Here is a 27,107-nt window from a genome sequence, read left to right on the forward strand (position 1 = left end):
ATTATATGATGCATTTAAGAAGACCTGTCATGTCCTCATCTCAGCAGGGCTGGCTATATAGTTTTGCAGCCACAGGCCTGCTGACTCCAACGATGTCTCTTTTTCTCCTACCGATCTCTGAGTTTCAGTTCCCAGAGTTGTGAGTGTGTCAAGTGGGCAGTCCTTATGGCGGACAGTTAATGGCGATGTCAGCCTTGATTGACAGTGAGTGATGGGAACTGCCCACTTGACACATTAACACTGAAACTAAGAAGAGTCCGTAAAGGGAGGGAGAAAAGCGAAGAGAAATTATTGGAGCTAGCATGGCCGGGGCTGCAAAGCTGTGTGTGAGGACATTGAAAATACATGAATGGTGTCATTGAAAATACAACTCCTTGCTCAAACAAACAAGCCTTCATATCTCCAAATTAAAAAGTTTGGGCTGTTGAAAAGTGGGGATGAAAGAACAAAAAGTCACTGCCAAAAATGGTTGTGTAGCACTGGCGTAACTATAGGGGATGCGGTTGCACCCAGGCACAAGAGCGCCAACATGTGTGCCAACACACACCACATACGGATGTTGGTCAGCATCAGGACTTAGTTCATTAGCATTTGGAGTTGAGAGAACCCAGGAGTGAGGACCTATGTAACAAGATGTGATTCATCAGACCTGGCCATCTGCTCCATGGTCTACTTCTGATGCTAAAGTCCCCATTGTAGGTGCTTTCAGCCATGGACAGGAGTCATATTGGCACTATGACCGGTGTGCTGTTACACAGGCCCATGTGTGATCTGACTCCTTTATATCATATCCAGCAGGAACTTTATCAGTAGCTCTTCTGTGGGACTGGACCGGACAAACTAGTCTTCATTCCCCAAAACACATCCTTGTTCACCCGTGAATGTGATGTACGTTCACCAGTTGTCCCTTCTTGGATTACCTTTGGCCTGCCATTATGGAAATGCTCTGACCTAGTCGTCTAGCGCTCACAAGTTGGCCCTTGCCACTCCGATCCCAATGCTGGATTTACATATAGAGATAAATGGAAGGAAAGGGAGCGACACGCGACTATATAGCGACTTGTGAGCATTCGCATTACCGCCATTTATACATGCTGACCATTCTGCAGTTCCGTTTGAGGTGGCTTACCGGATGGCCTCGGGAGTGCTCACCCCTCACTCCACACTCTGATCTTTGAAAGATTTGGCGATTTTCTGTTTATATTGCTCAATTTTCTGTCAAGCAACGACAAATTGTATGTCGATATAAAAGAAGTGATTAGTGACTAGTTTACTGGCCCATTTTTCACTTCCTAAAGGCTCCTTCACATAGGCATATGCGTGATTGCGCATGCTTCAGCGCAACGTATTTGCACTTTGAACTATATTTTCTTGCGCATGTCTGCGTATTTTGCACACCTTTTCTGCGCACAAAGCCTGTTTTTTTGCATGGAACACAACCCTCCCCGATTTAAATGAATATTTCACCTACTGAGTTCCAGATGTGTTATTTCTCCCGCAGAATTGCACATCTCTTTGCTTATTGCGTATTTGTGCACCCCTCATAGGCTTCTATTGGGGTCTTTGATGCGTAAATGCGCACAAAAGTAGAGCATACTACGTTTTTTTTCATGCACACGAAAAAGGAAATGTGAACGGACCCATTATATTCAATAGGTTCTATTTTCAGTGTATTGCGCACGCAAATACGCCCGTGTGAATGAGCCCTAGCGGTATGTTCACACATCGCAGGGAAAACCTGGATCTCAATTGTGACCACGGAAATCACTCCTGCTGGCTTATCCGCACCTGCGTAAGGGTAGTTTCACACAGGCGATCGCAATATCGCCACGAGAAAATCATAGCAATATCACAATTTTGCTCATGAGATATCTGAGTGTCAGCGCTGCTTTTTCTCGCAAAAAAATATCTGCCACTTGCGACTTGCAACTGCCACATCATAAGAAAATTGCAAGTTCGTGTGCTGCGATGCAATAAAATGAAGGCTTCATTCTTACCATTCGCCCAAGTATGAAACTTTTTACGGGAAAGGCTAATTAATATATCTAAAGAATCGGTACTTAATAGAGATGAGGCAAATTACTCGAGCGAGTGGTGCCTTTTGCGAGTATCTCCCCGCTCGTCTCAAAAGATTCGGGTGCCGGCGGGTGGTGGGGAGCGGCGGGGAGGAACGGAGGGGGGATCTCTCTCTCTCACTCTCTCCCCCCCGCTACCCCCTGCTCACTCCCGCAACTCACCACTCTCCCCCGCCGGCACCCGAATCTTTTGAGACGAGCGGGCAGGTACTCGCATAAGGCAATACTCGCTCGAGTAGTTTGCCTTAGCGAGTATGCTTGCTCATCTCTAGTACTTAACCCTACCGATATTTTGGTTAAAAATCTCTCATATAAACAGTCCATTTCCCACTTCTACACCAGACTTAGAGAGGGGTGGATTGCAAGAAGGCACTTCCAGGCTATTCAAAAAATGAGCGCGAGATCTTCAAGATCCGGATATACCTGAGGGGATAATGAAAAGTTAATGGGGTGATATATGGTTTTGACAAACCTCAGAACCCCAATGGCCCATCTAGGTTACAGGCTTGTCCCAAATGCTCCCAATCTAATTCGGACTTCCTACATGGCATCTGGCATTGTCCTTAGATTGAAAACCACTGGGTGGGAACCCAAAATTTGATACAGGACATTGGAGGTCAGAATCTACAGGTAACCCCAAATTCTTGCACTTCACTAATTGCCAGATCAGGCGAGAAAAGCCAAAATGTCCCACTTCATCCTATTGATTAGCCAGAGATGGCTTTGGAACAATTGGTTGTTAGCCAAACCCCCGGGGATAAGTGATACTATTCAACAGTTACATTAAAAATGGAGAGAATAGAGATTGAGAAGTGTGTGCAAACCCAAGCCCCAAAATTCTTCAAAAAATGGAGGGGATTTATGGAAAAAATTCTTGATTCTAAAGAAATCAAGGCGTGTATGATCCAGTTTATTAACACAACGAGGTATCATACACAAAGTGACACGGGCCAGCTGGGAATCCAAAAAATTACATGAGAAATCATGTGACCGCTGGAAGGTTGCACTGCGGGTTAGTTCAGTTTGGTTTGGTTAGACAGCTATTATCTATGCGACATATTTCTGATTTTATAGTAAGATTCTGGGATGTTTCGGGGAGGGGAGTTTAAGGGAATAAATTAACCCTTTCCAATCCACTGTCTGACGTCTAAAGACATTCTGATTGAAGGCTGTGCAGCTTCTGATGTCAGAAGACGTCCGGCAGGGTATTCATACTGTATATTACTGGCCGCTCTGTTGTCAGGGGCCTCTCCAGCAGATGGCGCCATTGTATAATGGCAGAAAGAGAAAGCCCCCTAGGAAACCCTGAATCTAAAATTGGATTGCAAAGGGTTAAAAATGGAAGATGTTTATATGAGTTTGGCTTTCTAAAATGACTAAGGTGGATAACCAATGCTGCTTGATAAAGGCAGAAACGCTTCTGTAATAGAAATGGGTATTACATGGCCAAAATTTTATGTAAAAATTACTGCCTACGGGCTTATTCGCAGGAGCGTATATCGGTCGGGTTTTCATGCCTAGCCGATATACCCTCCCATCTAAGCAGTTCCTGCCTTCCCTCCTCTACCCCTTCGTTTGCAATGGGAGTGGGCGGGACAGGGGCGGTGCTAAATTCCACTCTGCCCCGCCCACTCCCATCGCTGGCTATGGACAAGGGGGCGAGGCTTAGCTCCGCCCTATTTCACCCACTCCCATTGCAAACCGCTCGGAGGGGAGGAGAGAAGCAGAGCATGTTTCCCTATGGAGTTACTTTTTTATCGCATTGCAACGCACAAACTTTTTGCGAGACGAGCTGTATCTTTTATTGGTACCATTTTGTGGTACTTATGGCTTTTTTGATCACTTTTAGGCCTTTCACACGACTATATGTGTTTTTACGTTCAGCTGTATGCCATGAAAAACCGCATGTTTTGAACAGCCGCAATCAAGTCCCGGTCTTCAGTCGCATATTTTCTGCCATTCGCTCAGGTGGCTGTAGCAAATCAGAGATAAAATCTGCTGCAGTGCGGAAACCCCTCGATTAGCAGAAATCCTCGGAATGACTGCTAAACTCCCCCCTCCCTTTTTTTCAGCTCCCATAGGAGTCTATGGGAGCTTCCAGCGTATCTCAGCAAAATAGAGGGCAAGACCTATCTTTTGATGCTGTATATAAAATCGGTCGCCATTTTTTCGGTCGCTGATATACTATTTTTCCAGGCGCAATTTTTTTACATGCCCAAAAATCGCTCATCTGAATGAATACATTGAAATCGAATTTTTGGATGCAGCTACAATAGCGCAGTTTATACGGTCGCGTGACTAAGGCCTTATTGAGTTATTTTTGTAAGCTAAATGTACAAAATAAGCTCTTTTTTATTGTTTATTTACAGTTTTTGCCGTGCAAGACAAACGCGTGTTCAATTTTCCGTACACCACTAATCATGGCATGTAAGGGGTGAGCAGTGGGGATCGGCGTTCTCACTGATCCCCGCTGTTGCAGCGGAGGCCGGTTCTCATTCGCAGTTGGTGCCCGCTGCAGATGGCATGGGGTCAGCCGCCCAGGGGGTAAACCTACATCCTGTAGCGTTAAGGGGTTAAAGAAGCAGAAACAACTAAAGCAAACAGAAAGCATTTTTTTCTCCTTAAACCATTGAAATCAACGGGGGAAAAAAACAGGAACATTTAATTCCGTTTTTCTGCTCCAGAAGCGAAACAGAGAAACGTAAAACCCCAACGCAGCTGTGAATGCGTCCGTCGGCTTTGTTTACTTCTGCGTTCAGGCTTTCTGTTGTCCTGCTGCCATGGAAACAAGAAAATCAATTCCGAGAGGATCGTTCTATGGCAAAAAGAACGTCCCTGATGGGCCTACTGGCTATAACGGGGGCTATTTGGCTTCCATCACGCCCACGTTAACAACACTGCGCTATTTCATCCCAGATGTTGGGTCAACTCTGCGCCGCGGGTTCGCTTCACCTCTGAAGCAGATGTCAACAGAGCCTTAGGTCCCTTTAAGGGCGCCTTCGCACTTGTGATAAAATAGCGCGACGCGAGAGCGAGTGAAAACACAGAATTATGAAACCATGATTTTTTTATGTTTTCCTTCACATTTGTGATGTTTTCACTCTTGGGATGTTCCTTTTTATCGCAACGCACAAACTTGCGATTTTTGTGTGATGCATTTTTACCATTAGAAAACTTTTGCGCTAGAAAAATTGCTGAATTTTTTTTGTTTAGCTTTTATTTATTTAAGGACCCCATTATAGTCAATGGGGGCCCTTCGGTGCTGCTGGCTAATCAGCATAGAAGACCCCCAGCCACAGGTATAAAACCAGCAGGCTGAACGCAGCTATATAACGGAAAGCTCCGCCCAGTCACATGACTGGTCACGTGGCCACGACATCACGGAAGGTCCTTCCGCCCTCCCCTTGTTGTGTAGGAATGTGTGAAGGCTTTATCAATGAATGGAAGGGGACGGGGTGGCTGCCAGGTATGTGATGAGAACGGGGAGCTGTGAGGTCTCTGGTGACTCATAGAACTTGTGGGGATCTGGCTGCAAAGGAACTACAAATCCCAGCATGCTTTGCTGAGCAAGGCATGCTAGGAGTTCAGCTCGACAATCAGATCTAATGTCTGTTGCTCGTGGCAACCAATCACAGCACAGCTTTCATTTTCCATACAACATGAGAGCTGTGCTGTGATTGGTTGCTATGGGAAACGGACAGTTCTTCTTGTAGGCAGTGTTAGTAGTGTTATTAAATATAGGGAATAGCATACATAGCAACTCCCCAGTGTAATGTTATTATCAGCGCTGTGTCCGGCCCGCTGCTTGCAATGTCGTCATAATGACATTGTAGTAAGAAATGTGAATATATCATGATTGGCGCTGTCGTACAAGACTTATCAAAAGCGTGCGTGCAGTAGGAGTCGGGAAACATTGCGACAAGTTTATCAGAATAGCGCACTTCGTCCGCACGTAGCGCATTTTGTGCAGATTGTCCGCAGCGTCAAATTCTACCTCGAAATCCACACTATTGATGGCTGATTTGGATGCAGTTCCGCAGCAGACTCCGTCCCGTAAAATGAAGGAGTGAATGCACGGCGCAAAACCTGCTGCTAATTTGCACCACAATCCACCCTGTGTAAACGCACCCCGAGGCCGCCTGCACACGGGCGGATTTGCATTGCGGAATCCAGAGCGAGCGTACGTCTCTGTATTCCGCAGCAGATACCGCCCATAACATGCTGTTGAAAACCGCTTTTTCTTGCACATGAACGGAAAGCAGGCGTGATTTTCCGCTCGTGGAGGAAAAATCCCAGCATGCTCTATTTTTAGGTGGATTCCGCGCGGACGGCTGCCATTGAACTCGATGGAAGCCGTCTGACCCGCAGCCCTTCTGCAATTGACATTGCGGAAAGGTCGCGGATTCCCCGTCATTGCTAGGCTTTTACATGAGAAAAAAAAATCTGTACTGCGCGTGTTCAACGCTGAGCCGTGCGGACTATACGCAGTGCGCAAAAGAAGAAATGACAGGTACATGTGGGTGCCGGCTGGACGCAGTGAGATTCCGCTGCGGGCTCCCGCATGCAGAATAAGAGACAGAAAAGTCGCAACATGTCCTATTTTCATGTGAGTCTCGCACGAGAATAGTGCATGCAAATTTGTGGTGCCCGCCGGTCGCACGGAGCACGGATACAGTGCCTGTCGGTCGCACGGAGCACGGATACGGTGACCGCCGGTCGCACGGAGCACGGATACGGTGCCCGCCGGTCGCACGGAACACGGATATGGTGTCCGCCCGTCGCACAGCACACGGATACGGTGTCCGCCCGTCGCACAGCACGCGGATGCCGTGTCCGCCCGTCGCGCAGAACACAGATTTCACTCTTGTACGACACCGTTAAGTTACATTACACAGGGGTGCACTTACTTTTGCACTTAGCATTGAATAATCGAGTTGTGGCCCTTTTCCTATTTAGAACCTAAAGAATGATCACCCCAAATTTCATGCTTGTGCGACATCGGGAAGTTACAGAATTAGTGGTCAGTGAGTCGTCAGTGAGTGAGTCAGTTGGTCAGTGAGTCGGACAGTGAGTGAAGGCCTTCACTATATATATATATATGACGAAAGCCCTCACTGACTGACTGACTCGCCACTAATTCTACAACTTCCCAATGTCGTAGAAACATGAAATTCGGCACAAGCATAGATTATGTCCAAAATAAGAAAAGCTAATGGGTCCCAACTAGAGATGAGCGAACGTGTTCTTAACGAACACTTACGCACCCGGACACCGGCTTTACCGAGGACCTCAGTGTCCGCGCGTAAAGATTCGGGGGGCGCCGGGGGGCGGGGAGAGGCGCGGCGGCGCGGGCGGCAGCAGCGGGGAACAGGGGGGAGCCCTCTCTCTCTCCCTCTCCCCCCCACTCCCCGCCGCACCCCCCCGCGCTGCCACGGCGACCCCCGGACTTTTTTCGCCCGAGCACGGAATTGCTCGCAAAGTTCGGTGTTCGGGCGAAAAGGGGCAGAGCCGAACACGTTCGCTCATCTCTAGTCCCAACTCGATTATTCAATTCTAGCGCAAAAGAATTAGTAGCCAAATTTTACGTACAGAATCTCATTCTCTCACTTCCCGATGTCATAGAAATTTGAAATTTGGCACGAGCATTGATTGTCATAAATAGGAAAAGTTAATGGGTCCCAACTCGATTATTCAATTCTAAGCGCAAAAGAATTACAGGCCAAATTTTACGCACGGAATCTAATTCTCTCACTTCCTGATGTCATTTTATATAAAGGAAACATCGCATGGATAACGCTACGCCTGTGGACAGGCAGCGTTACATAACTCAAGAGCTGCAGGAATAACATAACTTGTTTGTGTAACTCTCATTAACTTCTATTGGAGGTACGGAAACGGCGTGACTCAGCCAAGGTTCGGCTGTTCCCATCATCCCAGTCATTTGGCCACCTTGCAGTCAGTGGTGGCCTCAACTCTGCTATGCCTGGCCAGGATGGGCAGAGTCCTTTGGGGGCGATCCCAGCATCTGTTTATCTGAGCACTGACCTGCAATGGCACAGATGGCATCCTGGTTTATTTTAATCATTGTTACCTATTGGATTAATCCGGGTTGAATGTTCATTCCTTCGGCCCATGTGCAGCACATGGGAATGAAAGCCCAGCTGCCTGAGGTTGACGTAGTTGCTGAAGTATCTGTACAGGTGCTGCGGGGCTCGTGGGGTTTTGTACGTTACTGCTAGTTTTTCACAGCGGGATCACGAAACCAGACACTCCTGCTATAGTGAATAAACCGGAATGTATCAAGTTTAGCATAAAGCGTTGAAATAGTGGCAGTTTCTTTTGAGCGATAATTATTGTGTGTAAGTGCACGGACATTGTGCAGTTTTCGTTATCCCGTCGCTCATCGTCGTCTTTCAGCATGCTGTTGATGTATATGCCCCAAGATAGGGATTCACCGCGGGATACAGCTGATACTATTCTTTCAGCTGTATCCCGCTCCCTGATAACGGGCTGGGTATGAAGAACAGAGCGGTCCAGCTCTGTTCTCCATACCCCGCTCAGAGCGCTTAGCTGTATAACAACCGGGCGCTGCGAGCGGGGAACAGCTGGATGCAGAAGACAAACGGGGACACCCCGCTTGTCTTCTGCATCCTCCGCTCGGAGCGCTCTGCTGTCTAACAGCCGGGCGCTGGAGCAGGGGAACAGCTGGATGCAGAAGACAAACGGGGACACCCCGCTTGTCTTCTGCATCCTCTGCTCGGAGCGCTCGGCTGTATAACACCCGGGCGCTGGAGCAGGGAAACAGCTGGATGCAGAAGACACCCCGCTTGTCTTCTGCATCCTCAGCTCGGAGCGCTCAGCTGTATAACAGCCGGGCGCTGGAGCGGGTAACAGCTGGATGCAGTAGTATTTGATCCCTCTGGCAAACAAGACTTAGTACTTAGTGGCAAAACCCTTGTTGCCAAGCACAGCAGTCAGACGTTTTTTGTAGTTGATGACGAGGTTTGCGCACATATCAGAAGAAATTTTGGCACACTCCTCTTTGCAGATCATCTCTAGATCATTAGGATTTCGAGGCTGTCGCTTGGCAACTCTGATCCTCAGCTCCCTCCACAATTTTTCTATGGGATTAAGGTCTGGAGACTGGCTAGGCCACTCCATGACCTTAATGTGCTTCTTTTCGAGCCACTCCTTTGTTGCCTTGGCTGTATGTTTTGGGTCATTGCCATGCTGGAAGACTCAGCCACGACCCATTTTTGATGTCCTGCTGGAGGCAAGGAGGTTGTCACTCAGGATTTGACGGTACATGGCTCCATCCATTCTCCCATTGATGCTGTGAAGTAGTCCTGTGCCCTTCGCAGAGAAACACCCCCAAAACATAATGTTCCACCTCTATGCTTGGCAGGGGGGACGGTGTTCTTTGGGTCATAGGCAGCATTTCTCTTCCTCCAAACATGACGACTTGAGTGAATGCCAAAGAGCTCAATTTTTGTCTCCTCGGACCACAGCACTTTCTCCCAGTCACTCTCAGAATCATCCAACCTTCAGACGGGCTGCACATGTGCCTTCTTGAGCAGGTGGCCTGCAGGGCACTGCAGGAGTTTAATCCATTACGGTGTAATGTGTTACCAATGGTTTTTCTGGTGACTGTGGTCTCAGCTGCCTTGAGATCATTAACAAGTTTCCCCCGTGTAGTTTTAGGCTGATCTCTCACCTTCCTCATGACCAAGGATACACCACAAGGTGAGATTTTGCATGGAGCCCCAAACCGATGCCGATTGACAGTCATTTTGTATGTCTTCTATTTTCTTACTATTGCACCATCAGTTGTCTCCTTCTCACCCAGCATCTTACTTATGGCTTTGTAGCCCATTCCAACCTTGTGCAGGTCCATGATCTTGCCCATGACATCCTTAGAAAGCTCTTTGGTCTTGCCCATGTTGTGGAGGTTAGAGTCTGACTGATTGAGTCTGTGGACAGGAGCCTTTTATACAGAAGACCATTTAAGTCAGCTGTCTTTAATGCAGGTAACGAGTTGATTGGGAGCGTCTAACTGGTCTGGAGGAGCCTGAACTCTTAATGGTTGGTAGGGGATCAAATACCTATTTCTCTGTGCAAAATGCAAATATATATAATTTAGACAATGTGATTTTCTGGATTTTTTGCGGATATTCTATCACTGTTAAAATTAACCTACCCTAAAAATTGTGTACTGTTCATGTCTTTGACAGTGGGCAAATGTACAAAATCGGCAAGGGATCAAATACTTATTTCCTTCACTGTAGAATCATAACTCGGGACTCACTAATGGCATATAGGGAAGCTGCAGATAATAATAATCTTTATTTGTATAGCGCCAACATATTCCGCAGCGCTTACATAGACGGGGGATACAGAAAGACAAAAATTACAGAACCACGGTTACATAGTAATCAGTTGATGGAAACAATAGGGGTGAGGGTCCTGCTCCAACGAGCTTACATACTACAAGTAATGGGGTGATACAGAAGGTAAAGGGTTGGAGATGTGCAGGGTATGGCGAGGTGGAGAGTGAGGGATGCTATACACATAGACAGTGGTCAGACATTTAGCCGTGTGACGGCAGAAACAGTATGACTGCAGGAGCGGTTTATGATGGCTAGCAGGGATTGCAGTCAGTAGGTCAGGGAGCATGTTATCAGGCGGATTACAGAGGGGTTTGTTTAGGGAATTCGGTATGCCTCCCTGAAGAGGTGCGTTTTTAGAGCACGCCTGAAGTTCTGCGAGTCCTGGATTGCTCGGGTAGCCTTTCGTAGTGCGTTCCAGAGGACCGGTGCTGCTCTGGTGAAGTCTTGGAGTTCGAATTAAAGGGGCGCTCAGGCTGGTTTCGTTAGCAGAGCGGATAACCCGGGCTGGGTGATGGATTGAGATGAGGGAGGCAATGAAGGGGGGGGGGGGCGCTGCACTGTGGAGGGCTTTGTGGATGAAGGTAGCGAGTTTAAATAGAATTCTGTATTTAACCGGCAGCCAGTGCAGTGACTGGCACAGGGCAGAGGCGTCCGAGTAGCTGCTGGACAGGAAGATAAGCCTGGCTGTCGCATTCAGGATGGATTGGAGAGGGTAGAATCTGGTGCAGGGGAGGCCGATCAGCAACGAGTTGCAATAATTGAGCCATGAGTGGATGAGGGCAACAGTAAGCGTTTTTAGCGTGTCCACAGTGAGAAAAGAGCGGATTCTTGCGATGTTCTTGAGGTGCAGCTGACATGTTTGGGCAAGAGATTGGATGTAGGGGGTAAAGGAGAGATCAGAGTCAAATATGACCCCAAGGCAGCGGGCATGTTGTGGCGCCACACACTGAGATGAAGATGTCAGGATAAAGTCGGTTAGTGGAGTGTGGAAATACAAGTCAGTTTTAGAGAGGTTTAGTTTTAGGTAGAGAGAGGACATAGTGTTAGAGACAGCGGACAGACAGTCGGTGATGTTTTGGAGGAAAGGTGCAGAGATGTCACGGGCAGAGGTGTATAGCTGGGTGTCGTCAGTGTACAGGTGGTATTGGAGGCCAAATCTCCTGATGGTTTGTCCAATAGGGGCTGTGTAGATAGAGAAAAGGAGGGGGCCGAGGACTGAGCAAGGGGATGAGGGGGGGAGGTAGAGCCAGCAAAGGAGACGCTGAAAGAGCAGTCAGATAGGTGGAGGAGAACCAGGAGAGGGCAGTGTCCTTTAGGCCAATAGAGCGAAGCACACTGAGGAGGAGTTTGTGGTCAACAGTGTCAAATGCTGCGGAAAGGTCGATGAGGATCAGTAGGAAGTAATCACCCCTCAATTTGGCTGTCCGGAGGTCATTGGATACCCTTGTAAGGGCAGTTTCTGTCGAGTGTTGAGGTCAGAAGCCAGACTGTAGGGGGTCTAGGAGAGAGTGCTCTGATAGATGGCTTACAAGGCGGGAGTAAACCAGGCGTTCTAGTAGTTTGGAGATGAAGGGGAGATTAGAGTTGGCAGCATCAGTCACGTCCAGAGTCGGCTTCTTTAGCAGTGGGGATATGATGGTGTGTTTGAAAGAAGAGGGAAAGATGCCAGAGATCAGAGAGAGGTTTAATATAATGGTGAGATGGGAGATGACCACTGGGGAGAGGGATCGGAGGAGGTGTGAGGGGAGAGGGTCGCTAGCGCAGGTGGTGGGGCGAGCAGAGAAGAGCAATTTGGAGACTTCTTCCTCTGTTGCTGGTCTGAGTACAGACAGTGAGTAGGAGCTAGATACAGTGCTGACAAGACTAGGGTCAGGGCTAGTCTGGGATTGGGATGTTATTTCCTGATGGATGTCATGAATTTTCTTTTTGAAGTAAGCAGCCAGCTCTTCAGCACTGAGATCCGTCATCGGGGGCTGCGGTTTAGGGCTGAGAAGGGAGTGAAAAGTATCAAAGAGCCGTTTAGGGTTGTGGGATAGTGAGGAGACTAGAGAGGTGAAGTAGACTTGTTTGGCATGGTGGAGGGCGAGGTTGTAGGTTCTGAGCATGAATTTGTAGTGGAGGAAGTCTGCGGACGTTTGCGACTTCCTCCACAGCCGTTCAGCACATCTAGAGCACCGCTGGGTGAAGCGTGTTTGAGGCGTGAGCCAGGGTTGCCGCGTTCTACATCGGATGGCTCGGGTCATGGGGGGCGCTGCTTCATCCAGGGCATGATTGAGAGCGGTGTTGTAGTGAGCGGCAGCCAGGTTGCAGATGCATTGTACCATCTTCCATTTGCAGCCTAAATTTCCTAGAGAAGCATTGCATGGTCTATAAAGCACCTCATATCCAGTTGGCGGTCCTCACAAGGAGAAACTTCATCACAGATGAGCGATATGTTGTAAAATAACCACTAGATGGTGGTAGAGTGACATGCACCACCAGCTGTTTTATGGCTGTAGATGCAGTGAAGGCTGGCTTCAGATGAGTGTAATACAGCATATTTTACATATTTAATCCCTGCACGACGGTTGGTTTCCTGCCCCAAACTAACAGCATCACCCTTACATGTTGTAACGTCTCGTATTGAGAGGTGGAGATCTGACTTGATCTCTGATTCTCTGTTAGGGCGCTTTCACCTCTGCTGGGGTTTTCCATACAGAACCTAACTGCTGCAAAATCTACATGTTTGACACAGATTGCAGCGGAGTTGCTGTGGATTTTCAATGCCGACATTACCATTGATAGGTGAATTCTTAAAGGGGATCCGCGTGGAATCCATGTTAAAAATTCTGCATGCAGATTTTACCCTTAGACAAGGGCTAAACCTATATGCAGACCCACAGCAAAATCCGCTGTGGATTCCTCCGTGTGAACATACCTTAACAGTGCCAGACACACATTGCCCACCCTCAGGAGTGGCAGCTTGGCACCACTACTTGTCTCTCTGTTATCCATTGGATCCCCGCGATTTGATCGTGGCTTGAAGATGGCCTCCAAGTCTGTCATTCATGATGGCTTACGTGGCATAGCTAGAGACTGGGTCTCATAGGCCAATATAATACACTGCAGTACTGAAATATTGCAGTGTATTATGTTGTTGTTGTTAGTCGTTCACGGCCTGAGGCGACCCTAAAGGCGAGCTCCCTCCATGTTTTTTGGGTTTTGCCCAGCTTTCAGTTGTGTGATATCCATACCAGTATCAGCTCTGACAGTATCAGCCATCGTGTACTTTGGCGGCTGGGTCGTCTTTTGCCAGTGATCTGTCCAAGCGTTATAGATGTTTCTAGCGACTTTGCTCGCAGTACATGGCCAAAATACGTGAGTCTGGTGATCTTCTGTTCCAGTGATGTATCGGGTTTTATACGATTCAGGACTTCTCTGTTTGTTGCTCTCGCCGTCCAGGGCATACGCAGTAGCTTTCGCCACACCACAGCTCCAACGCATCAATCCTCCTTCTATCAGCGTTTTTCGTATTCCAGCTTTCATATGTATTATACAGCTGATCAAATGCAAGTAAATGTTATCACCTGTTATGAGCTAAAAATAAAACGTAAAAAAAGGTGTAAAAAAATAAAATAAAGTCAAAACCCGAGCTTTCCTCCCCTTACTATATAAAAATAAAAATATTCATTGCTGGCCAATATACGCTGCCATCTGATGCATTGGATTCCAATGTATCAGATCACACAGATAAAAGCGCCCGGCCAGCAAATATAGCGCCAGGCAGGAAAGAAAGTCCTGGAACTATCTTCCCAAGCCGGAACATGTCGGCCGCTGCATAGACTCCCATGGGAGCCAATGACAGCGGCCAGAGAATGGAGGTGGGAGGAAGTTTATCAGCGTGACTGCTAAACTCCCTCCTCCTTCGCTCCTCCTCTCCCCTCCCCTCCGTCTCTTTGCAGTGGGAGGGGGTGGGGAGGAGCTAAGCTTTACCCCATCCTGCCCCCTCTCATTGCTGGCTGCAGGGACGGGTGGGTGCTTAGCTCCGCCCACCACTTCCCATTGCAAACAGCCTTAGTGGGAAGAGAGAGGCAGAGAGCCAGCGAAGGGGAGGTAAGGGTAAGGCATTGCGGCCTCGGTATGTTTGCCCCGGGCTCGGCCTGTCCGAATGGGCACACAAACGTTAGATTTGTATGCTTGTTCACGCGTTTTTACGGTGCTGGTGGGCGCACGTAAAAACGGCTACGGCTGTGTGAATAAGCCCTAAAAATGACATCCAAAGAAAGACGGCAGAATTTATTTATTTTTTCCAATCCCCCCTTGAAAAAAATTTCTAAAAGTTATGTAATTCATTGTATGTGCTCCAAAATGATGGCATTAACCCTTTCCAATCCACTGTCTGACGTCTAAAGACCTTATGATTTAAAGGAGATGTCCCGCGCCGAAACGGGTTATTTTTTTTTTTAAACCCCCCCCCCCCGTTCGGCGTGAGACAACCCCGATGCAGGGGTTAAAAAAACCACCCGCACAGCGCTTACCTGAATCCCGGCGGTCCGGCGTCTTCATACTCACCTGCTGAAGATGGCCGCCGGGATCCTCTGTCTTCGTGGACCGCAGCTCTTCTGTGCGGTCCACTGCCGATTCCAGCCTCCTGATTGGCTGGAATCGGCACGTGACGGGGCGGAGCTACACGGAGCCGCTCTCTGGCACGAGCGGCTCCATAGAAGACTGCTGAAGACCCGGACTGCGCAAGCGCGGCTAATTTGGCCATCGGAGGCCAAAAATTAGTCGGCTCCATGGAGACGAGGACGCCAGCAACGGAGCAGGTAAGTATAAAACTTTTTATAACTTCTGTATGGCTCATAATTAATGCACAATGTACATTACAAAGTGCATTATTATGGCCATGCAGAAGTGTATAGACCCACTTGCTGCCTCGGGACATCTCCTTTAAGGTTGTACAGTTCCGATGTTGGAAGACATCCATCGGGGTTCTCTTACTGTATATTGCCAGCCTCTCTGCTGTCAGAGCTATCCAATGTGTCACCTCATGTAGTACTGGCTTTAGCCAGCAGATAGCGCCATTGTATAACAGCAGAAAAAGAGTAAGCCCCCTAGGAAAACCAGGATACAAATTGGATTGGAAAGGGTTAAAAGACACATCTTGTCCCACAAAATCCAGGCCCTCATACGACTGAGTGGATGGAAAAACTAACAAGTTATGACACAGAAAAAAACTGAAAAATTGGATGGTCATTAGGACCTAAAATGGGCCCGTCACCAAAGGGGATCTCCAGAGTTAGAAAAACACAGCACCACCCTTGTCCTTTAGGTTCGTTGTGGTACTGCAGCTTAGCATTATTGAAATAAATGGGAGCTGAGTGCAATACAGGACACAACCCTATGGACTAGGGTGGTGCTGTGTTTGGAAGAAAGCAGCCATGTTTTTCTAAACCTGGAAACCTCTTTAAGGGGTTAAAGGGGTTTTCCTATCTTATAAAGTGATGGAAATGATGGCTAGGATATGCTATCACCTTATGATCAATGGGACCCCACACGGATCCAGAATATAGCGCTGCAGCTCATTAATTTTACCTGCAGCGCCTCGTTCACCAAACTGTGCGGGGAACTGTGAACGACCCCCTCCGCTGGAATAGAGCCGTACTGCACCCCCCTGTGCAGCCTGTGAAGGGGAGACCTAGAATGGGATGCAGCGATACATCCTAATGCTGAGGATATAGCAAATAGGCGACGTGATGTTCAGGGGCCTGGGACAGCTGGGTGACAACAGCCTCTGCCCATGCATAATATAACTGGCATCTGAAGAATGCCGTGTGTGTGTGAAGGCTTCCCCGTGTAGAGCGGCACGGCAGGAGACCTTGTGTCACTTGGCCGAGCTGTCTGGATTGTCTTCTTGTCAATAGCACTGCATATTTTCCGTCTCACCTGCAGCATTGTGTTTCCTGCCCGTCGGTCTCCCGCAGCGCCGTCCCACTCACTGTTCCATTCTCTCCTACACCTACACACTTTTCCACTTACCCCCCTCTCCGCCGCTTCCACCTGTTTTCCATCTTACAGATGAAATGTAACAATCCTCCCTTCTCATGCCGGATTTAACACAGAACTGACAACTGCCACTTGACGTAGACGGCATACATAAAGAGTCGCGGCCGGTAGAGAAGTGTTAGTATGAGCCCCACAGTGGTTTGTGTCAGAGCCGGTGCATAGCTTAGGCAATAAGGAGGGTTTGGTGTATTTATGCGCGCGTTTTTTTTCTGCTGCAATTTATGCAAAATTGTGGCAAAAAAATTGCAACAGTCACAATGCTACATTTTTTAAAGGGTTTTTAGGATGTATGTAGATAAAGATTTAAGGCCGGTTTCACACAGGCAACAAAATCATACGATTTTCTCGCCATCCGCCAGTGTTACAAATCGCATGTATGTGAAGCTACAGGTTCCTTCACATTAGCGATGTTTTGTAGCGTGCGGAACTGCGAGGAAAAATATTGCGGGTTGCTAAATATTACTGCAATTTGCGATGTTTTGTAGCCCATGTTTCCCTATGGAGCTTTCCTTTCTGTTGCAGCGCATCGCACAAAAACACGATTTTCATGCGATGCAACTTTTACAGTAGGAAATCCTACTGTAAAAGCCCTAAACTAACCCCTGGCTGCAGAAAAAAACAAAACAAAAAAAAGAATACATCACCTTTATGGCGCTCTCAGCGCGTCCCCCCTTAAGCTCTGGCACACTTGCTTGAAGCCTTTTGCCATCGCTTCCTGGATTGGAGTTTGAAAAATCCCTGTCTCCAGGAAGCGCTGGCTGTGATTGGCTGAGCTGAGGCACTCGAAAACCAATCAGAGCCAGTGCTCGATGAACCAATCACAGCCATTTAATGCAATATGCAACGGTGATTGGTTCATCGAGCGCTGGCTCTGATTGGCTGAGCTGAGGCGCTCGAAAACCAATCAGAGCCAGCGTTCGATGAACCAATCACCGTTGCATATTGCATTAAATGGCTGTGATTGGTTCATCGAGCACTGGCTCTGATTGGCTGAGCCTCGGCGCTCGAGAACCAATCACACATGAGGTTACGGGGGGGGGGGGGGGGACGTTCGGGACTCCTAAACATTGGGCATTAAAAGATTTAACAGCTCCGATCAGCGGCAGTGCTCATCCGATCTGTTGCAGGTGGTTTGGCTGTAAGAAACATCTGGCACCCGTATTGTATGGATGTAACTGTACATCATGAAGTGTTAAGGGGTTAAGAGATGTCTATAGACTTTTATGCATCCATCTTCAGCTGCTGGGAGGAGCCGGCAAGTAACGAAGACAGCTGAAGGAGCACTGCAGCCCCCTCCTACTGGGACCCCATTGATCAAAACTCGCAGCTACTCTTTCAGTGTTTTCCCTTTGCAGAGTGTCACCCCAACCACCTGTGGCACTGCGAAACCCATACATGTGAGCGAACCTGTAATCTCAGAATTTATTGAGGGTGCCAGAGGTCAGATGCCCACCGATCATAAGGTGACGTCATATGCTAGCGATATGCCATCACTTGAAGGTGAGAATACCCCTTTAATAGTATGTTCTAAGAGTTTGCTACAATATATCAGTGTAGTTAAAGGGGTTGTCCAGGACATTTACTATTGATGAACTATCCTCAGTAATAATCGATAGGTAGGGGTCCACCTCTTAGGATCCTTGCCGATCAGCTGTTCTTTGGGTCAGTAGTCAGTGTTACTTCCTCTAACGATAGCACTGTGAACATTGCAGCGGCCCAGCTTGGTATTATAGGCACAGCTGCAATTGAATTCAATGTAGCGCCAAACGGGGCCGCTGTAATAGGCACAGTGCTGTCTGCACTGACAGTGGGTGAGAAGGGGAACCACACAGAACCTGAGAAGGTAGCAGAAAGTTTGTATGGGGCGGGCTTGGGAGCAGAGACTACACCATACACAGCAGGAGTCAGCCGTCTGTGCTACAGATCCTGGCCGTCATCTCTTTAGATGCCTACTGACCTGAGCTAGGTGCCCTTTAATTTCCTTGACAACCTGGCACCTGTGAAAGCCCCCAGGATGCCATGACCACTAAGCCTTGCCATGAAGCTTAAACACCACACAGGTATCCACATCGTTTCAGAATAAACATACTTTAAAGTATGACTTGGGAGGGAACTGGAACAGAGCTTCGAGACGCAGGGGTGGACCGCGCCGGCCTCTCCTTGCCTACATCATGGAGACTGACAGCTATCGCCATATACGCAACAGGGAGTTTATGGTTCAGTCAGCATAAACCTGGTGAGAGATGACTTTTTCTGGATCAACATTGGCGGGTAATAGGCTGAAACAGATGGAAATATGTATTTTTTCGGCCTTACACGCTATTTGACTATGATGGCAAAAGTACAATAATAATAATCCTTATTTGTATAGCGCCAACATATTCCGCAGCGCTTACATAGACAGGGGGAATACAGAAAGACAACAGTACAAAAAATTACAGAACCACGGTTACATGTAGTAATGAATTGATGGAAACAGTAGGGGTGAGGATCCTGCTCCAACGAGCTTACATACTACAGATAATGGGGTGATACAGTAGGTAAAGGGGCCTGAGATGTGCCCGGTATGGCAAGGTGGAGAGTGAGGAATGCTATACACATAAACAGTGGTCAGACGTTCAGCCGTGTGCCGGCAGAATTGGTATGACTGCAGGGGGCGGTTGATGGTGGCTAGCAGGGATTGCAGTCAGTAGGTCAGGGAGCATGTTATTAGGCAGAGTACAGAGGGGTTTAGTTTAGGGAATGCGGTATGCCTTCCTGAAGAGGTGCGTCTTTACAGCACGCCTGACGTTTTGTGAGTCCTGGATTGCCCGGATAGCCTTTGGTAGTGCGTTCCAGAGGACCGGTGCTGCTCTGGAGAAGTCTTGGAGGCGGAAATGAGAGGTTCAATTTAAAGGGGCACTTAGTCTGATTTCATTAGCGGAGCGGAGGTTGCAGGCTGGGTGGTGGATTGAGATGAGGGAGGCAATGTAGGGTAGCGTGGTGCTGTGGAGAGTTTTGTGGATGAAGGTGGTGAGTGTAAATTGAATTCTGTATTTGACAGGTAGCCAGCGCAGTGACAGGAAGATGAACCTGGCTGCCACATTCAGGATGGATTAGAGAGGGTAGAGTCTGGCGCGGGGGGGCCGATCAGCAACAAATTGGATTAATCGAGCCAAGAGAGAGTGTATGAGGGCAACAGTCAGCATTTTTAGCGTGTTCACGGTGGGAAACAAGCAGATTCTTGCGATATTCTTATAAGGTGCAGCTGACATGTTTGGGCCAGAGATTGGACGTAGGGGGTAAAAGAGAGATCGGAATCGAATATGACCCCAAGGCAGCGGGCATGCTGTCTGGGAGTTATGCTGGCGCCACACACTGAGATGGAGATGTCAGGATGAGGGTGGTTAGTAGAGAGCAGAAACACCAGTAGGCCAGTTTTAGAGAGGTTTTGTTTTGGGTAGAGAGAAGACATGGTGTTAGAGACAGCGGACAGACAGTTAGTGATGTTTTGGAGGAATGGTGCAAAGTAGAGATGAGCGAGCATACTCGGTAAGGACAGATACTCGAGCGAGTATCGTCCTTACTGAATACCTGCCTACTCTCCTGCAAAGATTCCGGTGCCAGTGTGGGGGAAAGGGGAATGAGATCTCTCTCTCCCCCCACTCCCTCCTGCTCACTCCCGCAACACAGCGCTCACCCCCGCCGGCACCCGAATCTTTGCGGGCGAGCAGGCAGGTACTCGGAAAGGACGATACTTGCTCGAGTATCTGTCCTTACCGAGTACGCTCGCTCATCTCTAGTGCAGAGATGTCACGGGAAGAGGTGTATAGCTGGGTGTCATCAGCATACAGGTGGTATTGGAGGCCAAATCTTCTAATGGTTTGTCCAATAGGGGCTGTGTAGATGGAGAAAAGGAGGGGGTCGAGGACCGAGCCCTGGGGGACCCCAATAGCAAGGGGAAGAGGAGGGGAGGTAGAGCCAGCAAAGGAGATGCTGAATGAGTGGTCAAATAGGTAGGAGGAGAACCGGGAGAGAGCAGTGTCCTTTAGGCCGATGGAGCGAAGCATACTGAGGAGGAGTTTGTGGTCAACAGTGTCGAATGCTGCGGAGAGGTCGAGGAGAGTCAGTAGATAGTATTCGCCCCTCGATTTGGCTGTCAGGAGGTCGTTTGACACTCTTGTAAGGGCAGTTTCTGTCGAGTGTAGGGGTCGAAAGCCAGACTGTAGCATTACAATACAATGTAATGCTGAGGTTTTGCAGTACTCTTCTAAGTGACCAATTAATCGCAAGTTCAAGTCCCCTATTGAGACTAAAAGAAAAACTAAAAATGTAAGGATTTTTTAAATTATTACAAAAAGTGAAAAATAATTCTTGGCATAAAAAACTATTAGTGCCTTATTTTGGGGCTCTCTAGTTTGGGAAACGGGGTTTGAGCTCATGGACTCTGCTGATGACACGATAGAAGACCTTGTGTGGGTCTTTTTCACCTAATGCCACATGAAGCTCAGCCTGCTATATATATATATATATATATATATATATATACAGGATACAGGCTGCTCTAGTGTATAAATACAGGAAAATTGGGAAAAAATGGCCCTAAATGCTATTTACAGTTCAGCTCAGGTCTGCAGCCTCTTAGGGGTGATATCAGGGGAATGAGTAGTTCCCTAATATAATGTGTATATATAATGGAGCAGAACGGACTCATCATCACAATCCAGCTGGGGATTCTCTAAACGTCGTTCTCACCGGGATTGGCGCAACGTGATTATTGGCAATGTGATAAGTCCTGGAAATGCCACGAAGGTTGGAAAAATGCATTTCATATATGAATGGAGTATTTCTGCCGCTTGTACATTGTTTATTGCAACCCAATTTAGACGTCCGGAATAGCTGCAGAAATGTGTGCAACAACTCTGTGAATATACTCAATAAGTATCCGTCCTCCTTTTAACCCTTTCCAATCCACTGTCTGACGTCTAAAGACATTCTGATTGAAAGCTGTACAGCTTTGATGTTGGAAGACTTCGGCAGGGTATTCTTACTGTAGATTACTGGCTGCTCTGTTGTCGGGGGGCCTCTCCAGCATGTTCTATACCGCAGTACTGGCTCTAGCCAGCAGATGGTGCCATTGCATAATGGCAGAAAGAGAGAACCCCCTAGGAACCCCTGAATCCAAAATTGGATTGCAAAGAGTTAAACCGGGCTTACTTCTTGTGTATCAGCATACAGAGCTTGCAGCGCCATAGAGCCCCAAACTCTGCACACACACAAATATGTCCACTCCGGCAACTATCTGTGGGTCAGCGGCCACCTTGTATAAATAGAGTGGCGGACAAGCATGCTCAATGGGACTGCTGGAAATAGCCAAGTTCAAGCGCTATCCGGCATTCCCATGGAAATGAATGGAGCAGCAGTCCGCAAGCAATTCACATAGGGTGGTACACAACCCCTTTCTACTGAATGATAGGGGTCTAAGCAGTTGGACCCCCACTAATCAAATAGTCATCCCCTATCCTGTAAACAGGGGGTAACGTTAAACCGTACCTGCACTTTCAGATGACTTTTCAGAATAAGCTGCCGTATAGGTACATGAGGAATTACACAATAGCTGGCCGCTTGTATTCTTTATTTATTACCAGTATTTCTCTCTGCAGGCTGTATCTCTAATATTGATTTTTAATTCTCTCTGGCAGCACGTTTAAGTCATTCTCCCTCCTTCCCCCTCCCCTCTGCTCTCTATACACTGTAATGAGCAGTGCCAGCCATCCCTCTCATTCACTTCCTGTCCTCCGTCTTGTTATCTTCATTAGCAGAGGCAGGCATCACTTGGCAACATGCAGCAGACATGAAGTTGGAAGGAAGGGAGCCCCTAGTGGCCAGAATTTAAAGGGATTTTTTTCAGCACAGAGATGTCATTTTGGTTAAATAAAGTAATTTACACTTTTGTTACTTATTAAATTGGCTATTTTATGGACACAAGTTGTCACAAAGTGCAGTGACCATTCACATTTTGTCATGACCCCTTTAACACAGTGAGTAATATTGATCACATCCCTGTATACAAGCGTATGCTGAGGCTATACGCATAGATATAAGTACCTGGGTAGAAGTTACTGTGAGGCGGAGTAGACGAGAGGGGCATCTCCACTCAGGAGGTGATGCCAAAGCAGGTTGTAGAATATTTAACACAGACCTCAAGGCAAGGAGGACACAACATGGGCAACAGCAGGGATCAGAGTAATCACAGGCTCTTCATGGCCTGAGCTTATTTGCTGCTGATGGCAGTCATAGTGGATTAAGCCTTTATTTCAGGTTTTGTACCTACCGTAGAGCCTACTGGAGCCAATCATGTACTTGCTACAAGACGGGTCCGGCACTGACCTGCTTCTTCATACCCTGCACAGCCATAGCGTTGTCCTCCTGCATAGAGACTTTCCAGCTACCATTGAGTTGAATACAGCTGTTTACAAGGGTCGGCCTTTTGGCACTTTTAACTTGAGGACAGGTCATCAATAGTTGATCCACAGGGGATACCTGCTAGTGATCTGATCATCAGTGTGGACAATGCTACGGTACAAGCAGCTGTGGTACTGCAGGCACCGTTCCCAGTGAATTCAATGGGACCTGCTGTACCAAACCAGGCCACTGCAATATGGACAGCGCTGTCTGCAAATGATGGCGATCACAGAGGTGAGCTGAATTTATGGGAATCCCGAGCAGCGGACACCCAGTGATCGACTATTGATGACCTCTCCCAAAAACCTTTTAAAGTCCCTATTGGTTCTACAGACTCTTGTCGTAGCGCTCAGTGGTTCCCTTTGATTTCTGTATACACTCCTGACGGGACACCATGGTTAGTAGTGACAGCCCTGGATTTAACAGCCAGACAACGCATATAGGGGCCATCCCACCTGAGCAACTTATCACCTATCCATAGAAAAAAGTGAGGACCCTCTGATCACTGGGAGTCCCACTTCTGGGACTCCCAACGAGAACTGGGGTCCAGAGTTCCCCCATATGAATGGAGTAGCAGTCACATATATGTACTAGCACCCTGTTCATCTCTATGTTGGTGTCGGAGGTAGCTGGCATACCCATGGCGCTTTCCTTGTACTGTTCTAGGCATTAGCATATGATACGTTTTGGGAAGTCTCCAGATCTTAGCACTAATATTTTAATATATATTTTTTTACTGTTTTTGTGTATCCTCATCCTTTTCACCTGCTTTTATGGATGGTTGTTATATTGATGACATATCTGTACTATTGGTAATCACCTCCTCGCAGCGCTGCCACTTTTGCTCCGGAGTAATGGCTGTCATTGGCATTATTGATTCTTGCTCAGGTTTGGCAGATGAAGGCATGGTGCCATTTCAATCAACCATTTAAAAATGAAGTGGATATGATGAATTAGAGAAGCATCTTGTGAGGGAGCGATCCTTCTCCTTACACAAGAAACAAGGGAATTAATAATGTCTCTTAGGTGAAATAGCATCAAAGATCACAAGACGCAGCCGATTCCATTACTTACTTCCTGTTGTAAAGGAAACCTATCACCGTGTTCTCTGTAACGTTACTTATATTCCTCTATGGATACACTCAACCTGAATCTCAATATAGATCAAAATCACAGAGGTGAGAGAAAAAAATGTACAAAGACATAACTCACAGAAAAAGAAGCCAAGTATGATACTGCAGGGCAGGCTCAATCACCATGTTCCTTGATAGCATGCAGAGAGACAGAGTGCAATCTTATTGCACTCTGACTCTCTGCATGCTATCAAGGAACATGGTGATTGAGCCTGCCCTGTCAGGGGATGCATATTTGGCTTCTTTTTCTGTGAGTTGTGTCAGTGTAGATCCGGATTGAGAGCAGCGAGCCCAACTTTCGGGACAGCTGAGTGGGAATGAATTGGAAGCATTATAGTCAATGGGGTCCGTTTGGCTCTGTTCGTTTCCATCATAAGAAGCCATAGTTTCTCTAAACCAAATGCCCCCAAGTTTGATGACCCGTCTTGGTAGTGCAGTCCACCTATTCCCTTAGTTATGTTAGTTGCTCTCCTCTGCCCCCACCCTAGTTCAGCGGTGTCCGTCCTATACACGGCTGCCCAAAACCTCTATATATTCTATGTGCCGGTCTTTACAGGCAAAGTTATCACATCCTGAAAAAAGTTCAGTCACGGCCAAACTTTTTCTTTCAGGCTCCTTCGCGCGGCACCATGAAACACGAGCCGCTGCCAAAGTCGGAGTACTACATGTACCTGCTGCTGTCACTGGGGATCCACTTCTACTCGTTTTATGAAGTCTACTTGTCCTCAAAAGGTATGCTGAGATCTCGGAAATTAATAGATCAGGTATATAAATCTTATGAGACAGAGGTCACTGTAACAATATCCTCCACGTCGTACCAGAAGTTGGCGCCTAAATAACCTGCTTACAAATTTAATAGGAATATGTTATCCAAAAATGACCTATTGTAGAAATGAAGATTTAAAGGGGTTTTCCGGCAGTAAACTATTATTGATGACCCATCTTCAGGATTGAAGAACATCAATAGTTGATCGGTAGAAGTCTGTCGCTTGTGATCTCTGCCGATCAGCTGACTAAAGTGACAGTCACTTCAGTCTATACCAGGCACAGCGCCGTTCATTGTATAGTGGCTGTACCTGGTATCACAACTCTGTCCCATTCATTTGAATGGGATGGAGCTGCTCTCAGGCCATGTGACGAATGAATGTGATGTCACTCGCCTGAAAAAAGGCCACAGCGTTCGCTGGAGAATGGGTCATCAATAGTTTGGTGGTGAAAAACCCCATTAATGTAAAACATATTTTTGAGAATTTCTTTTATCATTTTCAATGTCACACTGATCCCTAAGTGATTACAATAAAAAGGGACACCTCTATATAGAGAACACAGAATCCACCATTCATAATAGGAGATGGTCACAGCTCCCCTCCTCCCCTCCCTGCACAATGACATCTGTATATGTTACAGAGCATGGTTAGAAGACTCTCCCATAAAAGTCAATGAGGTTCCTCCTGCCTATTGTGTGACTGGCCCATGAGTTCTGCTGTAAAGCATCTCTAAACGTTGTTAAAGGGTTGGTACAAAGACGTTAATACAAGTCTGATCAGTGAGAGTCTCACCCAGATCCCCACAATCAGGGTTCGGTTTCCTCCATTCTTTTCGCGGTGAGCTCACTGTAGCCCCCTTAGTGAGGAGGACATTTGAATGGAGCTTTAGTTGTGCGTACATGGTGCTGCTCCCTTCATCCCAATAGCCTAGTGCTTTGTAGTCGGCTATTCCCATCAGCCCCATTAAAATGAATGCGCTGCGTCCGCATATGTGTGGCCAGCGCTCTATTCAATCTGACTTCCCTGCGGGTGGGAGAAACATCCCTGGAGTGATGAGAAGAGGAGGACATGGAACCCTCATCATCAGGACTGCTGACACCCCCACTGACCAGAGTGGATAGGTTATAAGTTTCTCTTGGTACAAGATCCTTAGGCAAAATAACCACCCTTAGGCTGGCTTCATTTGCAATTGACATTGTGGATGGGCCGCGGATACCCACGACATTGCCAAGCGACGGCGCTGTAAACACAGATATTTACTGCCGGAGCCTCTGCGCACGCGACTGCCGGAGCCTCTGCGCACGCGACTGCCGGAGCCTCTGCGCACGCGCCTGCCGGAGCCTCTGCGCACGCCGCTGCCGGAGCCTCTGCGCACGCCGCTGCCGGAGCCTCTGCGCACGCCGCTGCCGGAGCCTCTGCGCACGCCGCTGCCGGAGCCTCTGCGCACGCCGCTGCCGGAGCCTCTGCGCACGCCCCTGCCGGAGCCTCTGCGCACGCGACTGCCGGAGCCTCTGCGCACGCCACATTTTACCTCAGCAGTATAGGAAATGAAAGCTGCGCTGTGATTGGTTGCTACGGGCAACAAGGATAGATTTTCTCGAGCGCCCACACAAGAGTGCGGTGACGGTTACTCCACTGCCGCTGCCCTGTAGATCTCATTATCCACCATTTAGTCTTCTGCGGTTTCCGCTCTGACGTTTCTCTCTTCTGCAGATCAGGAGGAGATGCTTGAGGAAGATGTCGGTCTAGAAGGAGGGGATTCTTTTTGGGGCTTAAAAAAGGTACGTTTCTTTATAGGATTCTTATGAAATTCTTCATGTAGTTTTTGTTCTCACTTTTAGAACAACCCTGATACTAGAACTAAGGCCGGCTGCACACGAACCCTGTCCCTGGCTGGCATCCGCGCGGATCAGTAAAACCTACACTGCGGATAGTCGGGTCAAACATGCGCAGTACAGGGTTTTTTGTTTTTTTTGTTAATCTCTGCCTTTCCTGCACCATCACTAAGCGATGATGTGGAATCCGCGACCTTTCCGTCCATTGCGGATAGGCCGTGGGTCGGGTGGCTTCCATTGACTTCAATGGAAGCCAAAAAGCGCAGAATCCGCACAAAATTAGAGCTCATGTGCGCGGACATGCGAATGCTCTATTTGTTTGAATGTGTGGGGAATGCCGCGGATCATCCGTGCAGTTGACGATCGCGGATTCCACAACTCAAACTCGCTCATGTGAGACCGGCCTAACACAGGGCTCCTA

The 27,107-nt window shown here is 47.8% G+C and overlaps 1 protein-coding gene across 4 annotated transcripts in view; it reads left to right on the top strand.

Moving 5' to 3' along the window:
• The first annotated feature begins 5,428 nt into the window (after positions 1–5,428).
• Positions 5,429–27,107, top strand: part of HHAT (hedgehog acyltransferase) — a 364,684-nt gene continuing 343,005 nt past the window's right edge. For all 4 annotated transcript variants that reach the window (XM_066595598.1, XM_066595597.1, XM_066595599.1 and 1 more), the window contains exons 1-3: positions 5,429–5,541; positions 24,696–24,816; positions 26,565–26,632. In XM_066595598.1, the coding sequence (XP_066451695.1) occupies positions 5,512–5,541; positions 24,696–24,816; positions 26,565–26,632 (219 nt within the window). In that variant the 5' untranslated portion in view covers positions 5,429–5,511. The remainder of the gene's footprint in view (positions 5,542–24,695; positions 24,817–26,564; positions 26,633–27,107) is intronic.

The sequence above is a fragment of the Eleutherodactylus coqui genome, chromosome 3, assembly GCF_035609145.1.
Source record: "Eleutherodactylus coqui strain aEleCoq1 chromosome 3, aEleCoq1.hap1, whole genome shotgun sequence".
NCBI classification, from domain to species: domain Eukaryota; kingdom Metazoa; phylum Chordata; class Amphibia; order Anura; family Eleutherodactylidae; genus Eleutherodactylus; species Eleutherodactylus coqui.